The 20562-nt window shown below is 47.9% G+C and overlaps 1 protein-coding gene across 5 annotated transcripts in view; it reads right to left on the reverse strand.

The window, feature by feature from the left end:
- EXOC3L2 (exocyst complex component 3 like 2) overlaps positions 1-20562 on the reverse strand; it is a 619764-nt gene that overhangs the window by 96649 nt on the left and 502553 nt on the right. For all 5 annotated transcript variants that reach the window (XM_085625593.1, XM_085625589.1, XM_085625592.1 and 2 more), the window contains exon 7: positions 10026-10136. In XM_085625593.1, the coding sequence (XP_085481719.1) occupies positions 10026-10136 (111 nt within the window). The remainder of the gene's footprint in view (positions 1-10025; positions 10137-20562) is intronic.

The following is a 20562-nucleotide window of genomic DNA, read 5'->3' on the forward strand; positions in this document are numbered from 1 at the left end:
AATAGTGCTTACAGACAAAATAAAACATACCATGCAGCAACAGAAGTAAAAAGGCCAGTCTCATGGGAGGTTCCAACCGAAGACAAGGCCGTACTAAGGAAGGCTAACAAGGCAATTGAGGAATCAGAAGCCAGCATTAACAAAGGACAGCAACACAAGCCAATGAAACACATGGGTGGAGTGTGGGCGGATGTTCAATTCACTAACTCATTACATCATGCCTCGCAGAGCAGGGCATGACCTGCCCAGGCTCGACCTAAAAATCCCACACACTGACCTGTCAGACTAGCTTCGTGCACTACACAAATGCAAATAACAAAAGATAAATCAATGTCCTCCAAAAGGCACAAAACATTCAATGATAAAACTAGACACTAATTTTTTCAAGGATCAGCTTGTTTAAATTATGGGCTACGCTGTGATATAACCAGGGCCACTGGAATGATGTGGCAGGGGAAGGCTAAATTATGTTGCAGGGTTGATTAAATTATGAGTCAATCAAAGGCAAATAATGTGGCTCAATGCTGCCCTTTTTCTGACAGTATTGTTCCCATATTAGGTCATTTTCAGGTTGAGCATTCTAGACCACTTGTATATACTCTAGTATATACTTTTTATATACTTATATGTGTATGTACTTTGTGGGCTCTGGAGATCAGCCCTAGGACTTGTCTGCTTCCACTTAGGGACTTTTTTTCTCTTCAACTGCCTCTATTTAACTGTCTTGATAGAAAACGACCAGCAGAAGTCAGTAAGATACATACCAGAATCACTTTAGCATTCTCTAGATTCCAGTCCATAGAAATGGTCTTCCACTAGCACCCTTAGACAATAATATTTTTTTCCAAATCTTGTATTTCAGTGATATGACCACCGAAGGCCCTGATTTTATATTAAAAACAGAGCTTTGGTCCATACCATTTCCCACTGAAAGGCAATATTTCTCTCCATGTGTTCCCATACCTGGCGTCTCATGCAGTTTGGTGCTCTTACGTTCCTCCCATGTTTAAGAACAGTAGATGTTTTAGCACCCAGGCTAATGTGCTGCTTAGCTAAATACATATAAGGTCCCAAAGGCAAGACCGATTGCATTGCAAATGCTTGTTTCGCATGTGAACACTGGGCATAGTTTGCTTCTAATTAGTACCAGTTTAACAGCTAAACATAGCAATAAGCAACAGAAAGATGACCAGTCAACATCTGCAAAGGGATTTCCACTGTGCTGCAACGTGTTGCTGCGTTTTAGTAACGTTTGAAATGTTTACGTTTGTAACGAAAACTGTTTTGTTAAAATCTGCAGATTATGTAGCAGATGATGGATTACCGAAGCAGATCCTTAATTATGTGAAAAAAGCAGCGGCAACACTATCCCTTTATTCCAGTGGCCCTGGGTATTACTTCCAAGCACTATGTGCAGATTAGGGCCGTCATTTATAACTAGTTGAAGGGATAGATAGCAACTGCATCTTTAGCTATCTCTAAATGACATCCCTAGTCTTTGTAAGTAGTTAAAAATAGTAATACAAGGATATAACATTTCAATATTTCCGCTTTATGGGCAGAAAGAGGCAAATTTGCATCCTGGCATGTTATTCCTGAAGGTGCTCCAGGTTTAAGCCTGGATTCTGGCACTGGCTGGCCTGTGCTTGGAGTAAACCCCTTGGGAAGCAGAAACCAGAGTTGTCAGTTGACCAATTGTAATGTAGACACATTTTTTTTAAACTGTATTTTTATTGATTTCAGGCAAATTAGAAAGAACAAAAGACCATACAGTGCAAGAACTGCGGAGCCGTACATAGTCTCACAATGGATACATAGAAAAAGTGGCACAAACATAAGCATTATACAGTAATCATGTGCAGGGATACTTGTCAGTCCATATGGATCAATACAGTCTGTGTAGAAAGATGTTAAGGAAAATCATTGATATAATCCCGGAGCACCTACGGAAAATGGTGATACAATCCCTCCTCATTTCGCGTTTGGACTATGGAAATTTCCTCTATTTGGGTTCACCTAAGTATATTACTAGGAGGCTGCAAGTGGTACAGAATGCGGACACTAGGCTTCTGTTGAAGATCCCCATCCACATCTCCGCTAATGAAGCACTTAAACAGCTCTACTGGCAGGCTATCCAGGCTAGAGTAAAGTTTAACACTCTTTGCATAGCTTATAAAGCTATTAACAACTCTGGACCTGAAAAACTGAGGAATCTGATATCCAGGTATATCCCTGCCAGGCATCTTAGATCTGCCCACCAACAGCTCCTCAAGACTACTAGAGTTAAAAGAGCCAGATGGGGTGGCAGATCCTTCGCTCATCTGATACCTAGGCCGTGGAATGCCATTCCGCTGGAAATACGAGACACCCCTCACGAATTGACCTTTAGGAAAAATCTGAAAACTTGGATTTTTCCACACTACTTAGGTGTCAGCTCAGCTTGTCACTGTCGGTATTCCTGCAAGCGCTGGGAAGCCCTCTGGTAGCCATGCGCTCTACAAATCCATTAAATAGAAATAAATAGCAATAGAAAGCCAAGACCACGAGTCGGTCAGTATACACGAAAGCACAATTACACACTTGGTCATCATAAAATTAGCCAGAGTGACATTCATTAATACAATCAACCCTCTGTATCATAACTGCTCTCAGAGCTTGAATCTCTGTCATCCTGGAACATACCCAGCAATTGAACTCATAAGATTATCTCATCAGCTGCCCCATTATCAGTACCGGACAGTCTCACGAGGTGCTCTTCTGCCAACCCTTTTCCAGTAGGTCTCGAAGCCAATGATCCAGTAGCAGGACTCTAGTACCCACCCCCCCCCAATGGTCACTTGCCGCTTTGCCAATAACAGGACCAATTGGGAAAGCCTGTAAGGAATTTGACAGCTCTTGGGTCAAGCCACCACACCCAATAAGCAGATTAGATGCTACAAGGGGATCCTAATCCCCGTGGCCGTCTATATGCGTAGCACTACGTGTCCCTAATAATCCTGTACCTGTTCACATTACCACACCCAGCGGCGTCATATCTCCCCACAGTGCACACACTTAGCTCCTTTAGTGAGATCTATTTTATTCAGGCTATAGGGTGTAACTTAGGTGCAATGCAGAAAATGAAAGTGATGTGGCTTGAATCTGTTATACAGTACACAGTATGCACCAGGCCTGATGCCCTCACCCAATCCAGATCTGAGATGCGCCGTTCCAAATGTCTGTCCCAAGCCCCACATGCTGTAAATTATCGATGTAGCATGTCGTTCCTAAGGGCCTTGTAGACGGGAGTAATTAAGTGGCATCCCTTACCCCACCCAATAAGACCATCAAGCAGCCCTGAGGGCCTCGGTGCCGCAGGGAAATCCATCCAGAGTTAAATCACTACACTCTCCACCTTAGCATAATGAACAAAATAAGCAGGACCAATCTCAAGAGTCCTGACCTGCCTGGAAAGTATGAAAGGTATTGCCTGGGTATTTATCACCCGCTACCAGACACAGACCCTCTCTCCATTGTTCATAGACATGTTTATGTCTATGTTCCTAAAGGAAGCAAAATCCTACAACCGTAACTCCCTGCTGATGGGAGCTCTACGGAGAGCACTATGGACTGCCCATTCCCAGAGCTCCGCCGTGGTTTTAATCAGAAACGAAACTGAATGTTCTGCCCTGCCCCCCACATCAACAACTGTGGCAAGTTGTCGCCTCCTATCTCAGTTTCAGCTGCCGTTTCTCCCAATTATCAGACCACGTAGGCCATCTGGCGGCATGCTGCAGATGTGCAGCATAGTAGTAGAACAGTATATCTGGGACAGCTAATCCACTATCTTCGAAGTCCCTCTTGAGAGTTGCAAGCACCACATTGCTGCGCTTACCCACCCACCATGCTGCGCTTACCCACCCACAGGAGAGTAACTAGCAGGCTATACAGTTTGTGAAAGAACCGGTACCTCAGTGGGAAAAGAGAATTTCGAACACGGTACAAACAGTTTGCAAGGAAAACCATTTTTGCCATAACCGTTCTTCCCATCATGAAGAGAGGGAGCCTTTTCCAAAGTGTAATGGAGTTTGAGACCCGTCAGAACCCTATCCACATTTTTACATTGGTGCTGTGCCTCAGTGTGGGTGACCCAAATCCCCAAATACCAAAACCCCTCCAATTCCCACCGGAGACCCACGTCCGGCAACTGGCCAAATTGCTAATCAATCCGCCTAAGGGGAACAGAAGCGATTTGCGGGCAACATCCTATGGGTCAAAACCGCACCGAACGAACCCAGCAGTAGTAGCAAAACAGACTCCCAGGGTGACTGCACATACACCATTGGTCATCTGCATATAATGAGATAATGTGAGTGGCGTCTCCCACCCTTATCCCCCAAAGTTCCAGCTCCTTCGGTAACAGCAGCGTGAGGGGCTCGATTGCTAACGCAAACAGAAGGGGCAAAAGGGGGCACCCCTAGCAAGTACCCCTACCCACTGAACAGGCATCAGAGAGTTCACTACCCAATCTGATACACATAGAAGGCTCAATGTACCCGATTGGTATCCAGGCACAGAAACTATGGCTAAACCCTATATCCTGCAATACAGCCATCAAATAAGCTCATTTCATCATGTCAAACGCCTTTTCTAGATCAAGGGAAACTAAAGTCATCTCCCTCTCTCCATCCAAGGTTTCAAGCAGCACATGGGCCAATCTATGGAGGTTATGAGTAGCGCTACATGCTGGCAGAAAGCTGCATTGATCATCGTGGACCAGCTCAGAGACCACCTCCCATATCCTGGTAGCTAATATCTTGTACAATATTTTATGATCTCTATTGAGCATAGTGAGGGACCTGTAAGCAGAGAGTCAGCAGGGTCTTCTCTGTGCTTCAACATCAGACACACTATCCCCTCACCCATTGGTCTGCAGGAGGAGCAGTTTCTCCCTCACCTCCATATTGACCTCCAGTAGTTTCTCCTTGAGGATGGAAAAAAAGCATGATAGAATTCCATCGGGAACCCATCTCTGCCCGGGTTCTTGGATCTTTTAAGTGCCTTCATGGCGGTAACCACCTTCTCCAAGGGAAGATTCTCCTCCAACTCCTGCATGACCTCCCTACGCAACTGGTGGAGCCCCCCCCTGGCCAAGAACCTATCCATCCCTCTCTCAGAGTCCGGTGGGCCAGCCCTGTCCACCAACTTAAAGTGGTCCAGCAGGGCCAAAAGTATATCTTGTCTCTGAGTTTGTAACTGACAATGCATCCAGTATAGGTAAGATAGGGGGTATCTCCGTTTTTACACTTTTACAACAGGGATCCCAAATTATAAACAACATAGATTTCCTAAGGAAAAACGTTTACACACTCAACAGATGCTTTTGAAAATATTATTTACCAAGAATTCATGATTTGTCTTCCATGACAAAGGTCTAAGCTACTGCCATAGGTCGGGCTGAACTCCAGTCTATCTTTTTTAGTGCCTTATTCTACTCTAGACAGATACCTGTAATTTGCAAATTAGTGTTGGTCCTGGTCTAAAAAAAACAGTTGACCTTGAACTGCCAAGCCAGATCCTCTCCAGATGGAGACACAAGCACACCAAGACTGGTTTTGGCCTACTTAGGCCATGTCAGGGGGATAACCTAAAGCCTGTCGCACAGCTAGCAGATGATCTAGGTCTGGGCATAGCCGCAAAACTTAAGAGGGTCAACTGCACAAACAACTAAAGGATGAATAGAATACTTCAATAAATGTAAGCCATTGGCGATCCCTTGCCCTGCATTCCAGTCCGTCTCTTTCCACACAATATACCACTGTAGATAAAGAGCTACTATATGCAAATTAGTCCTGGTCCTGCTCCTTTAGGAAAAGTCCACACTGAACTGCCAGGTCAGTACCTCCCCAGACAGAAACACAGGCAACCCTAGTCCTACTTATGCCTTGTCAGTGAGGTATAGTACATGGAATGAAGGCGCACCTTTTATTCTGTGCCTCTCAAATATGTTTTGTGTTTATCCTATGCTCACATTATGGTGCTTGTGAGGGCCCTTCTTTACATTAAGAAACTGAACAACAAAATTGCAAATTATATATTTTTATGAACATGTCTAACCAGCACAAACGTTAAGATTCAATAGGTTACATTTTTGTCATACTTCTTAACCTTCCCCGCCTTTTTTAAATGGACACTATCTGTGAAATACCAGCACCTGTGAAATGGTGTTGTACTTAATTGGAAGAAAAAGATAGTATTCGAGGAAGGAAGAGGCAGACATCAGATGGTCATAAGGTTTAGGCACATATATGGCACAGCATGTTGCTAATGTACCGCCAACATTTACTTGCAATGGTAAGTTAAATAAACACTCTCTGTGTTTTTTGCAGTCAGTATTGGAAGCTTGGATAATTCAGGGCATGGGCCTACAACAGATTCTCTCAGGTGGTGGATCAGAAAATGAATGTCCTAGGCAGGAAGAATAGCCGAGTAGGCGGGGTGCCTCAGACATCCAAGAGGAAGCAGCCTAAAAGCACACCAGCCCTTGTAGAGTGCACTTCTAAGTAGAGAAAGAGAGAGCAGTAGGCCTAAACTGTTGTCTAGCAAGTTCAGCGTTGATGTCAAGTGAAGGTAGCTCACTCACAGCTGAGGGCAATCCCATCATGAAGTGACACCAGTCCCTGGTACTTCATCACCACAGGAAGCACTTATGGTCGATGGAAGGCTATAGAAAACCTCAGAATATTGCCTTATCCAGCATGGAAGGGAAGAAAACATCCAGGACCCAATGTCGTGAATAAGGGTGAAGGTAAGCCTTACCATGTATTTTGCTGACAATCAGATTTTTGTGAAGGGCCTTATCAACAGGTGGGGTTATATTGCCATGGGATACACAATTAAATAAACAATCTGTTAAGTCAAATACAATGTTCAAACCAATTGTTTACAAGTGCACCTAATAGACAAGTCTCAAAGTCTAAGACGTTGACAATACAAAATTATATTGCCAAGTCAATCCAACAAGTGTTCATGTGTTGTGGACGTGGGCACATGTAGCTTAACGTTTGTCAGCTCAGGAGGCCTGCATGTTAATCTTACTGAATTTTGAGAGTGAATGTACCACAGCCCACTTGTGCAAATATTGTGCATATGCTTTCATTTACCACATCAGTAATTGGCCACATCATCAATGGACATTTGGTGTTGGTTTTAGGAAGCATGCCCTGGCTGGCAATGGAGGTAAAGTAATAGAGAACGGTGCCTGTCTGTAATGTTTGAACCTTTAGGAGTGCACGGATTTGCATTTAAACCATAAATACAAATAAGCCAAATGAATTCACTAGCAAATTCCCTGGGATTGATGGTGACTGGCACACAATGTAAGAGCTGAACGATGTAAACCACCATCTTCCATGCTGAAAATCCTGATATCAACAGACAACATATGCAACCTAGGACAGGCAAAAACTAATTTCTGAGACCAGAACGTGCTTCGTTACAAGGATCCCATGATTTAGGCAGTCAGAAATGTAGGAATCTGATGGAGATAAATACTAAAGCACTGATACTTCAATAGTATCACCACTGGTAGATGAGGATTGCTGTTACTGGATTAAAAGGCCATGTTCATGCCTTTTTTGCTATTAAGTACTACCTAGAAGTGGCACACTAACGTTGATTCCTGGTTTGGTACCAGAATATTATTGTAAATATATTATCTAACATAAATATTGTGCCTTAAATATGGTTTACAAAAATATCGATCCAGTAGAGCAAATCTGCACATAAAGGAATATTTTCATAAATGATATTATGGACACATTATTTATGCCCAATGTTTTTTCCGTATATGATATTCTGACATACAACCCTGCTGCCTTACTCTGCCCCGTGAAAGGGCTGGGTAACCAATTGCTGTTACCAATCACCAGTCAGAACATATCATCTGCTTTAACAGTTCCCTAAAAATAGACAAGGGCTTCCACCTGCTATTATCTAACTTCTTCTGCCTGTTGACTTCCTACATTACACTGACTGTTGGCTGATTAGGGTTGATACACTTGTCAGATTTGTGACCTAAGAGCATTATGTTCTATGGGCGAAGTTCACCGATCGCCACTGATTTGCTCTCCTAACTGCAACTGGTCCCACACATAGACCCTAAGAGGGTCTGCAGCTCCAAGATCCTTCACCTGCCATTGTCTAAAGTTCCCTTAGTTGAAAGTTCACCACTTCCTCTTCCTCTCAGAACTGCTGTCCACCTCCAGGCTCAAACTGAACAGGCGTTCACATTCAACCTACTGGTATCTGAACATTCCTCATCCAAATGAAACTGCACTTTTGAATCCTGCTTTTGAGGATCTACAGATACATTTCATGTTTAACCTGAAGTGTAATCTCAGCTGGCCTCCAACGAAAGGCATTCGACAATAGTTAAACAACGATGATACAGAAGGCACACTTAGAAATACTTTGGTAACTACCTTCAAGTAACCATCATTTATTTATATCTCACTCACACTCTTCTCATCCCAGTTATATGTGATTTCATAGAACAATGATATAATGGAATACCATTACAGAGAAACCATTTCATCTAAACTGTATAATGGAAATTTGCAGTGAGAATGGCATTTACCATTTCATAGAAACTAATTGATAGAATGTCTTTTTAAAACAAAATTGTCTTCTGCATATATTTTTTGAACATTTAAACAAAATGATTGCAGGTCTTACTTTCAGAAACATATTTTTCGATATTTATTTCAATACTTTATGTAAAGGGATATTATTTCAGATTTACATACTTAACATTCTCAAACAATTACTTTGGTGGCTTTAAATTTGATTAACCCTCACCAGCCCTAAGCACCACCCATCTCGGACCCCTGAAAAGGCTTTCCCATGCATAAACTACACCCATCCCTGACACCTGCAGTCCACCAATCCCTGAACCTTAAAAGTCCTTTCTAACTCTAAACTACAAAAATCACCGAACCATACAAACCCCTCATTACAACTATGCTCCACCTGACTCTAACCTGCAAACTTAACTCATCTCTGAACACTTAAATCCCTTTGAACTCCTAAACTCTACCAATCGACTAACATTAAAATGCCACCACTACCCCTGAACTCCTGCATCCCTGAGCTCTAAAAACCCTTTCTATATATAAACTCTACCAGTCCCTGAACCCTTAAAACTCGACACCACCTCCTCTTGAACACTAAAAACCCTTCACCACCCCAAAACTCTACCCATGACTGAACCTTAATATCACTCATTGGCCCAAAACTCAACCCAACCCTAAAACCTAAACAACGTCAACATCCCTACATGCCACCCATCCCCGAACCCTAAAAACCTCTGACCACACATAATCTCCACTCATTTATGAGCCCTACAAACCCTCTAACAGTCCCTGAACCCTTAAAACTCGACACCACCCACCCCTGAACACTAAAAACCCTTCACCACCCCAAAACTCTACCCATGACTGAACCTTAATATCACTCATCAGCCCAAAACTCTACCTAACCATAAAACCTAAACAACGTCAACATCCCTACATGCCACCCATCCCCGAACCCTAAAAACCGCTGACCACACATAATCTGCACTCATTTATGAGCCCTACAAACCCTTCTCCACCCTAAACTACCCCATCCCTGACCCCAAAAACACTCATTGTGCCTAAGCATCACCCATCCCCGAGCCAAAACATCTGTCACTACTACTAATCTTCTCCAAAGTGTGTGATGTTTGATGCTTAGTTCTAATTAGCTTTCCTTCAAAATGTTTCAGATTTATTTGCATTTCCTTAAAATTGTCTTTTGCTAAAATTGGTTTTGCATAGTTTGGTTTCCTCCAATGTAATTTCTTAGTTTCGTTTTTCATGTGCAAAAATACTCTCCGCATGGATTGGGGTAATCAGTCTGGTAAAGTAAAAGCTTTGCGAAACCACATGGTGCATGAACTCTACAACACAGGAATAACTTTCATCAGGTTTTCAAAGCACTTCCAGCAAATGGTACTAAGTCCTCACCTGAATGGGGGGCAGCAGTTGCCTATGGCAATAGTTCTGGATATGTAGGTGTCCTTCGATATATTGTTCTCAATCCAACACTCGTGAAATCGTTCCACTTTCTTCTGGAAGCTGAGGAGTGAGTGAGACAGAGAACATAATTTAAGTACAGGGAGGTGAGCTTGAGTGCATACTTTTGGGATGATATATATAGCTGGAGTTCGCTTTAACATTGAGATCATCTCCTAGTGTATAACAAGCATTGGCATAACCAATAGGTCTAGCCTATAGTACCTTCTAAGTGTTTAGCCATGCAGCACATTATTCTGGGGGCTGTGCCGCCAGGGATTGGATAGCTATACAATTACTACACATTGGGACTTGCAGTCTGATTCAAGAATACACGCTTGACTCTCCCGCACGCTTCATCCTGGGCGGCATTTTGGAATTAAAAGCAACAACAGGAGGGTGGGAGAGAACTGAAAGCAACTACAGGAGAAGATTAGGAAATGAGAGCAGCGATATATTACTAAAACAATGATGGGAGGCTTGGAAGGTTTGAAAACATGGTTCCCAAAACCAATGGTTCCAGCCAGCAGCAGATAACACGCGCATGAGGGCAATTTAGTGATTCAGGGATTCTGTGTTACCAATTAGGGCGGGGTATATATTATCAAAGATGACACTCTCTTCTGTTCTACTGCCTCGGGCCACTGGGCTTGTGGTGTAATAGAAAACGTGTCTTAGCAACTTTAACCACGTACAACTGCCCTGTAGGGGAAACCTAACAAAGTGCTTTTTTTACGTGGATGTGCGTGGGAAAACTGCTGCCATTCACTGTGCAAGTGAGACAATACCTGAAGTGGGCTCATGTATTGCCTTATGTTATATGCAGTGAGCAGAACCAACATGTAAATGACAGATAAACAAACATAGATGAAGACGGCTGACACGAAGCCTATCAATGTATGAATATGTCAATTATTTACTTTAAAAAAAAGTTATTATTCTTAAATAAGGCTAGCAAAAATGAAACACTCTGAAGTGCCTCAACTGTTAAAGATGAAAATGTGATTGCTATGCTGGAATTAATCTTAAACAGTGGCGATGGCTCGGTGTTCATTCTGCTTTTCCTTGCTGCATCTTTACAGATGTTACCAAAAATAATCAGGCTCAAAACAACCAAAAGAAACCATCTTGCCAAAACCTCAGCCATATCCCTCCTAAAAATGAACAAAAGCATCTCAGACTCACAAGCAGCACTATTCGGCCCTAATTGAGATGCTTAGCAACTATGTACATCAAAACAAGCTTGGAAAGGCCATGCATGGCTAAGGAGTGGGGACTGAAAACCAGAGGGACCGAGAGCAAGACATCTGCCTCATGAGGTGTGAGTTCCTCAGGAATAAAGAAATCCACTTACCTGCACCCGAGGCTGCTGAGCACAAAATGTGAAATATATGACGCATACAGAGCACTGGCACTGATTCGGTAGAAAGAATGCGGCTGTCCGCAGCCCCCGCAGGGGGCCATACCAACCGGCGGCCCTTTAGTGCCATTTGGGCACAAACGCCACCCTACTGGCCAAGGGTTGGACTCAGGAAGGAGTCCTTTGCCTTGGCGCGTCACTTCCGGAGGACGCTAACCACTTAAAACTCAATCCAGATAAAACAGAACTAATCCTATTCTCTCCAAAAAGCAACCATCGTCCAATCAAAGAGTGGCTCAAGAATCTGGTCGCCCTAAACTGCCCCATTGTCCTATCCGACTCAGTTAAGTCTCTAGGCATCACACTTGACAAGAACTTATCTTTGGAGGCCCACATCAAAAACTCTGCAAAAAGTGCTCTTTTCTCTCTAAAACACCTCAAGAAATTGAAACCTTTTCTTCCCCATGATGACCTCAAGACAGTAGTCCAATCCCTAGTTCTCTCTAAAATCGACCACGGGAACGCCATCCTAACAGGGACTCCAAAAGCTCACCTAGCCCCTCTAAAGGCAGTGTTGAACATGGCCGCTCGACTCGTATCTGGAGTAAAAAGATTTGATCACATCACTCCAGCTCTCAACTCCCTCAACTGGATTCCCATGGAAGGGAGGTACATTTACAAACTGGTCTGCATCCCACACAAACCCTTCCCTCTCCGGCCCCTAACTACCTGAACAACAAACTGGTAAGAGCAGGTCAATCCAGATCGCTGAGAAGCTCCAACTCACTCCTTCTTATTCATCCGAAACTGAAAAAGAAAACCACACAATACCGATCGTTCTCTGGCAACGCTCCCAGGATGTGGAATGCGCTCCCTATAGTCCTCAGATGCAACCCCTCCTTCTCCTGTTTCAAAAGGGACCTGAAAATCCATCTCCTTAACAAATACTTTCCTGACCAACGTCAACTAACCTAGACTTTAATATCCGAGTTTACACCTCTCTCTTGACATTCAAGGATAGTTGGCTACCGGACTGTGTTAACTACCTTATCTTCCATGCTGTATTTTTTTATCCCTGGTTTTTGCTTCCTTACTACCTACTATGTAATGCAGTTTCCATCTGTTTTTCTGTACAGTATGTATGTAAAGCGCTCTGATACCTACGGGTCAAGCTAGCGCTATATAAAACTCTTAAAATAAATAAATGAAATAAATAAAAGAGGTTGGGGAAGAGTACTTATACCTCCCCTCCACCTCTCTGGCGTCCTCTTTGCGCCAGACACGCTGTCGAGTCCCTACTCGGGTCGAGTTATCGGTTGGAGCTGGAAGTGAGGTTAGTTGTGAACCAAATCCCAGTGCCTATTCGTAATCGTAATCAGGGTGAAGGATTGGGACAGGGGGCAGGCAAAGGGGTGGTTCCATTTTCTCCTCCCCTTTTCAGTCGCGCTGACCGGTTGTTCAGGCCAGCGATGTAGTGCTGTTAGCCGCTTAATAGCACAGAGGGTTTACCAAAGCGGGTGTATTCTTCCAACATCGTAGGTTCGAATCCTTTGTTTCCTTTCAGCTCAGCCACGACACCTGGGCTCCCCCCTCACACATGCGGTAGTCAAAGCGATGCAATGCTGGCCCGAGGGCGAGGCAGGGGCCTTTGAATTATGATTTGGCAGCCAACAATTGCCTCAGGGCACTAGTTCTCCCCCGCCCAAGCTCGTAATAGGGGCTGGAGTTTGCTGTGGCTGGTTTGGGTACGTGGGCCATAATTGCCGGTGAGTTGGCCCCCCCTTCTCCCCGTCTACAACACAGTTGTGGTGGAGAGCTCCCCCCCACGCATGCGGTAGTGAAAGCGACACAATGCCGGCCCGATGGCGAGGCAGGGGCCTTTGAATTATGATTTGGCAACCAACAATTGCCTCAGGGCACTAGCCCTCCCCCGCCCAAGCTTGTAATAGGGGCCGGAGTTTGCCAGGACTGGTTCGGGTACGTGGGCTATAATTACCGGTGAGTTGCCCCCCCCCCCCCCTTATCCCCATCTACAACACAGTTATGACGGAGAGGTAGCGAGGTAGAAGAGAGCATGCCTCGAGTCTTGACTCGTCATCTCTGCTGTGCGTGTTTGAGGACATGCCACCCCCGTGGTTACAAGTGGCACTGGTGCACGAGGCTGCCCTGGGGGCACGGGATCTGGTATGCCGGCCAGCTAGCTAGGTAGCTGCGGCCTGGCACCTGAGCTGGGGGGCTGTGGGCGTTTCCTATTCTTAGCCCTCGTCTCCGGCACTCCAGTCCCCGCAAGGGTCATTCTATGCACCACGCCGCGGCGCTGCTCCCCTGGTCCGGCACAGAGCGAAGGCTCCACAGGCTTCGGGCGTGCTGACGCCGGGGCTCGGTCAAGGGCCATAGTGCCAATATCGGCAACAGTTATCACAAAGCACATAAGACATAAGTGCATAAATAAAAACACACGACACTGTAATGTAAGTGGAGAAATATTGCTGCAGGTTTATTAGCATAACCAATATGCAAACAAGGTGGGTTATCTTACGGGCGATCCCAGGGCAGGCCAGCCCTATGCCGCCTGCCCGTCTGATAAGCCTAGAGTCACCATGGCAACGCCAACTGGTGTATACCAAATATTGGGAGGGTCCACCCCTCCCATCCGTGGACCACCAGTCCACATGCTTCACACGCCCCCCCGTGATGGGTGGGCGGAGCATAAATGGCAGCCCCCGGTTGCTCAGACCCACAACCGCCTTTCGGTTAACGGGGCACCGTCGTTCTTCCAGGGGACCCGCTAAACATCCCTGGGTATCCTGGCTTAGCACCCCATGGTGCTGCTGCATGCTGTACCCCTTGGTAAGTGCAGACCCTGGATCGCCCTGTAACTCCTCCTGCAACACAAAGTAACATTGTTAGAAAAAACCTGCCCCCCCCCTTTTGTCCCTCCGGACGCCGGGTAAGCGGAGGGGCGGGCAAGGCGAACGAGCGGACAAGAGGACGAGGAGGGGACGGAGACAGTATAAGTACCCCTGTCTCCTGCCCGCCCTCGCCGGAAACAGCTATCTGTTGGGGTCTCCCCCGGACTAGCCCAGGGACTCGACCTCCCACCCCTGTGCCTTCCTGTGGCACTAAGGCGGCCGCCCTCCAAGGGGCGGGCCGCTGCGCGACCCCCCCCCCGGGCAGCCTTACATAGTGCCAATATCGGCAACAGTTATCACAAAGCACATAAGACATAAGTGCATAAATAAAAACACACGACACTGTAATGTAAGTGGAGAAATATTGCTGCAGGTTTATTAGCATAACCAATATGCAAACAAGGTGGGTTATCTTACGGGCGATCCCAGGGCAGGCCAGCCCTATGCCGCCTGCCCGTCTGATAAGCCTAGAGTCACCATGGCAACGCCAACTGGTGTATACCAAATATTGGGAGGGTCCACCCCTCCCATCCGTGGACCACCAGTCCACATGCTTCACACGCCCCCCCGTGATGGGTGGGCGGAGCATAAATGGCAGCCCCCGGTTGCTCAGACCCACAACCGCCTTTCGGTTAATGGGGCGCCGTCGTTCTTCCAGGGGACCCGCTAAACATCCCTGGGTATCCTGGCTTAGCACCCCATGGTGCTGCTGCATGCTGTACCCCTTGGTAAGTGCAGACCCTGGATCGCCCTGTAACTCCTCCACAGCCTTGGGAGTGGCCACCGTCACTACCAGGGCCCCCCACCAAGGTAGACCTATTTCCCTACAACCAGCTGCAGCCAACGCTTCCCCTAGGTCCAGTAGGAAAAGATCCATGCCTAAACTAGGACTTCTCCCAGGTCCAGCCAAAACAAGTCTCCGCCCAACCGGGCCGACGGCCAGCATGTACCATCAGGACAGGTTCCCCCAACCATTCTAAAATCCCCCGTGGAATTGACTGAAATGACCTTAAACCTTGAATAGGCGATGGTCCAAAGTTGCCTTTGCCTGGCTAAAGAACAATCCCTTTGACAAGACACTCCTGCCTGGCAGTGCCAATGCAGGAGGAGGTAAGCGTTGCACGCGCCCTTACTTCCTCTTCCACTCAGCTGGAGTACGCCCATCATATTCCATCAGTCACCACCAACTGTAAACCCTTGCCCTCCCAAGATTCTGCTAGTATACCAGGGAGAGACAGGACAGGGTGCCCACAGAGGAGAACCAACGTGTAAAATTCTTCTCTATTTTGGATACTGGGAAAGCCAATTAGTCTCCTGCTAAATTGTGGCTATCAGAGTGTTACCCCGGTGATTCCCTTAATCATATGGACCATAAGCCCCTGTTGGAAGGCCAATCCACAACCTGCATAGCTGCCAGCCAGTGCTGGAGGGCGGGAGAAGTTACCCGGTACCGATGCTCGCATCAAAGGTACCTGTTTCGTCGAACTCACGGGCGGGCTACTAAGTGAGCGACCAGGCTCCGCCCTAGTATCCCGAGGTCAAACCCAAGCCCCTCCAAGTTCTGCTGCTTCACCTGCCTGTTAACACGAATCCCAGGGCAGACCACCGGCCTATAACCCATGCTTGGCCATGGCTGAGCTAAAATACCTCTGAACAGCCAACAGGCTAACCACCAGCATTGCGTCCTGTATGTTTCTGACACTGCCAAGAAACATGCGCATAACTAAAGCAACTGGTACCATGCCATAAGTAACAATATGGCCTTCTATGAAACAAAACGTGCCCTTGTGGCGATCCGAGTAGTGCTCCCTCCAAGCCAGCAGCCCTACCCAGGCAACCCGCACCCTCTTGGCACTGGCACACCCCCGCCCCAGCTGCCCTCGAGTGCCTGGCGTGTGTCGCCACAACCTATGTTTCATCACTGCGTCATAGCGGGGTATGATGACACATCTAACTCTACTCTGAGGGCCCGTTGCACCACCGCAAGTGTGCCTTTGCCTGCTCAGAGTCTGGCTGCAAAGTTGGATGACATGGACACCCCAGCCCAGGGCGAAAATGGCAGCATTACAGTATCTGGTGCTATAGACGGTCCCCGTACCCTGATGGAACAGAATGCAATACCCTTGCTCCTGTTGAGCACGAACCCAAAACCAATTGCTCACCATGCTTCAATACCTTCCTGCTGCTAATCATTTCCTTGCTGAATGTTGGCAAATCCATGTTCTGTAATGGCACTACTTCGCAGCCTGCACCATTTTGCCCGTGCCGAAAAGACCTTTGTCATGCTGCCTGGCCTGATCAATCTTGCCCTGTTCTAGAAGCGCCCGCTTCAGCCGTAGAGCAAACAACTCGCCAGTAGCCCCAAACTGGCCCTGATGCGAGACAAACCGAGCCAAGGCACAGTGAGTGTACTAACTAATAGCAGGTCTAACCGCGTCAACAGGCATCATCAGCTTGCGATAGGCGTGATGGAGTGAGGGTATCCAGTGAGAATCAAGATGACAGCTTCCCATCTGACCGACCGTGGTGGGACCACTCCTGTATATACTAGTACACATGGTCCCCGTTCACCTGTCACTGCCTGATGTACGTGACCTAGGTACATGGTCCCCTTGCATGGCGGCATGCCATTGAGACCAACATCCAGTCCCCGATAAGTACCACTATCTGCCTACGCTACAATCTTTCCTGGCGTTCCTTCATGGCCAGATATACCATGCGATTATTGCTCTCCGTCATTTGACGCGACCACATCTAGAAGAACAAACACAGCGAGAGGAAGCGGCCTGTGACCTGCCCCAAGACTCTATGAAATCCTCCTACCGAATGATGTGGGAGCTCGCCACCAACCTCTGTCCAAACCTGCCAGCCCCACAGTATTTGGACCCCTATTGCTCAAGAATTGGGGGGTGGGGGGGGGGGAGGGGCAGTCCTGACTGGAGATGTGTTTAAAGGAGGACATGCGTCCTATAGTACCCACTGTTTGTGTGCAAATAACAGTACTACACGTACCTGATGTGTTTAAACTAATACAGTAGTAACAACTCAATCAGCACAGGGCTAGTTGCCCCCCGTCTTATAACCATGTGCGACCAGCAGGGAGATTAAACGAAGGCTAACCTCAGTCTGACACAGAAAGAACCACCACGTGGCTGTGCCCAAAAACCACCATCCTGCATCAACCAACCCGATGAAAGACAACAAGAGCCGAACGCTCTACACCCGCGGATGACCCAGAAAATAACCAACCGTTTAACAATCCAGTAAAAAACAACGGACATCCTAAAGCATCTGAAGGCCTAGCCATTTCAGAAGTAACCTGGGAACCCAATGCCAGGCATCAGAACCGGCCTCGGCACCTGTGATGTGTGATCTTTGCCCACTGCCGTGTGAGCCAGGGCCCGCGATGCAACTTTCTCCCGATTGCTGGAGCACACGTGAACCACCCTAGCTGTTCCTTGCCGCTAGGTCCTCCTACCCTAAGGAGCCCCAATGAACGACCAGGTTACATTAACACTCACTCAACACTAGGCGTAACTCTTAGCTTAGCCTAGGTGCTGGGTGCAAAGTGACAGCTCCCCCTGCTCCCGACCATATTGGTGAAGCGTCCCAGGAGAGCCCTAGGTAGCTGCGGCCTGGCACCTGAGCTGGGGGGCTGTGGGCGTTTCCTATTCTTAGCCCTCGTCTCCGGCACTCCAGTCCCCGCAAGGGTCATTCTATGCACCACGCCGCGGCGCTGCTCCCCTGGTCCGGCACAGAGCGAAGGCTCCACAGGCTTCGGGCGTGCTGACGCCGGGGCTCGGTCAAGGGCCATTGCGCATAGACCTCTGCGCTCAGAGTTGCTGGGCAGCAGCTCAGTAGCCATCTGCGGCGGGATGGGCACAATTCGCATAGACAGCCAATTTTTTGTATGGTACATCAAGGAGCCCGTCATGGCTCGGGCAAATTGGGGGAGGGAGCGCTTCATCGGGCGTGCTTGTGCGGGATAAGAGGGCGGCAGCCTGTGCAGTCATGTCTTGTTTATTGCTCTGCCTAGGGCAGCGCGTGCGCTGGTGGGGGATGTCTGCATCCTCTGAGAGTGGGGCACTCATCGCTTTCTACTTCCTGGGTGCACATGAAATAGGGGACACGCACCACCTTTCATCATTCCCTCGACCCCCGGGCTGCAAAGCAGATAATTTCCCTAGATTTCCCATGCCAATGTTCTCCCCTGCAGGCCTTCTTTGTTTCTCTGACTCTCGTTTTGAAACAAGATTACCGATTGTATGAAATCAGAATGTAGGCATCGCAGGGGCGAGGCTAGCTTCACGGTTTGGGAGGACGACTTGGGAGCCAGGTAACCTGTGATTTTGTGCAAACCACTTAATTTCTAGCTTCGTTATGTGTAGCTAGTTCTTTGGAAAGACAAATTCCGTAGTATCATTTCATGGAAAGGAGATCCATTAGGTAACTTTTGAGCGAAAGTTATATGAACGTGTAGTTTCAGGGCGTGCCAAAATGCATTTCCCGTGTTCCCCCCCGCCCTGCCCATTGTTGCGTGCATGAGGGAGGGAATGCCGACCTGCTAGCGAGCTGCAGCTTGGCTGGGGGGGGGGGGGGGGGGGGGGTGGGCTTTTGCGATTTAAAACCCCGTCACCCCCCCCCCCCCCTTAGTTACCCCAAGTCCAGCATGGAGCGAAAGTTCACAGGCTCCTGACGCCAGGGCCCATGCAAGGACCATTGCTCATAGACATCTGCGAGCAGAGTTGCTGGACACCAGATTAGTAAACAATTTGTGGCCAAACTGGCATAACTCCCTGGAACTGCTTTTTGTCCGGGCGAGTTGCGCCGCTATGGGGGCGCTTAGTCGGGCCAGTCTACCGTTGATCAGTTGGTACATCGGAGGACAGCAGTCCAATAACAGGCGTTCTTGGGGAGCAGGTTAAAGTCCGTCTCTGTGTTTTTGCCTCGAGGTGCATGAGCAGGGAGCATTGGCAGGGAGGGAGGGGTCGACCGCTCTGCACTCTGACCCTTGGAGGGACACCTACCTCCCCTTGCCCTGCGCTTTTCCTGTGTGGGGGGGGATGTCCTCGGTGGACTCAGTTGGAATGCAGACATCGTGGTTCCCGTCCGTCCGTCCCTCCCCCCTCTCGCCTCTTCCCCATCGTGCCGTGCGGACTGCTGTGCGGTGCCCTCGGCTGCACGGGCATATGGCTTGGTGGGGGGGCCCCGGATCAGCCCGCTGTGTCTCCGGGCACGTCTTCTGGATAAGCGAGTTGGGGGGGCGTGCGCTCCTCCTGCCTTGCTTGCTCGGTGGGCAGAGTGCCGCGTCACTGGCCCAGGTATCCCCGGGCTCGGGGTTGCGGGGGGTGGCGAGGTCCTCAGGTGCTGCCCAAGGGGCTAGTTCCATTGGCGCTGCTGCCTCCGCTTGGCTCGGGCACACGGGCCTGGTGCAACAGGGGCTCTTGCAGGGAGGTGCCGCACTTCATCGCCCCCGCAACTTTCTGGTGTTTGCGCCATGCTGAGTGTCGTGCGGTGCTGGGGAAAGGGGTGCTGGGCTGGGGCAGGGCGGTTGACCCTCGAGGACCTGTAATACTATGGCATGGTTTGCTTCCACTCTGGAAGGGACTTAACTGGTGTTCACCAGGTGTCTGGCTCCTGCTGTGTACCTGGAGTGTGTGCTGAACCAGGCGCATGGAGTGGGTTGTATTTTTGTGACGAGGAGCAAACCTGCCGACAGTATTGATCTTGGGGGCACGCTGTGGAATACAGGGGGACTGTGTGGTCTTGCGTCAACGGGTTGACTATTGACCTTTGGATGTAGTTTTGTTGTTTCTCCCTTCTCGCTAGAGTATTGGTAAATTGACCAAATTAAAGGGGTTTCTCCTGCAATTCATTAAAAAGCGCAGCTCGGGCCTCGCTCTTAGTACCATGTATAGCAATCTGAAACCTTGGCAGCTATGGGTGGGGGTGACTAGCTTTCAGTTGGCTATGCAACCGAGCTATAATTGTGGCTTATTGATTTTATGCAAATAGAAGCATTGATTAAGCCAATAGACAGGCTTGTTGCAGGTGTAGTGCTCCTTTTGTAGTAAATATAGGGATGCTATGACATAGCAGCAAAAATACTAGGCAACGGTAAAGCATAACCACTCAAGCTTTCTTCACCCGTCCCTGTGGGGGCATGCTCCTGGGCATGGGCACCGTAGGAACTGTGCCTGCTGCCACAAAACAGCCT

The sequence above is a fragment of the Triturus cristatus genome, chromosome 9 (assembly GCF_964204655.1).
Source record: "Triturus cristatus chromosome 9, aTriCri1.1, whole genome shotgun sequence".
NCBI lineage: Eukaryota > Metazoa > Chordata > Amphibia > Caudata > Salamandridae > Triturus > Triturus cristatus.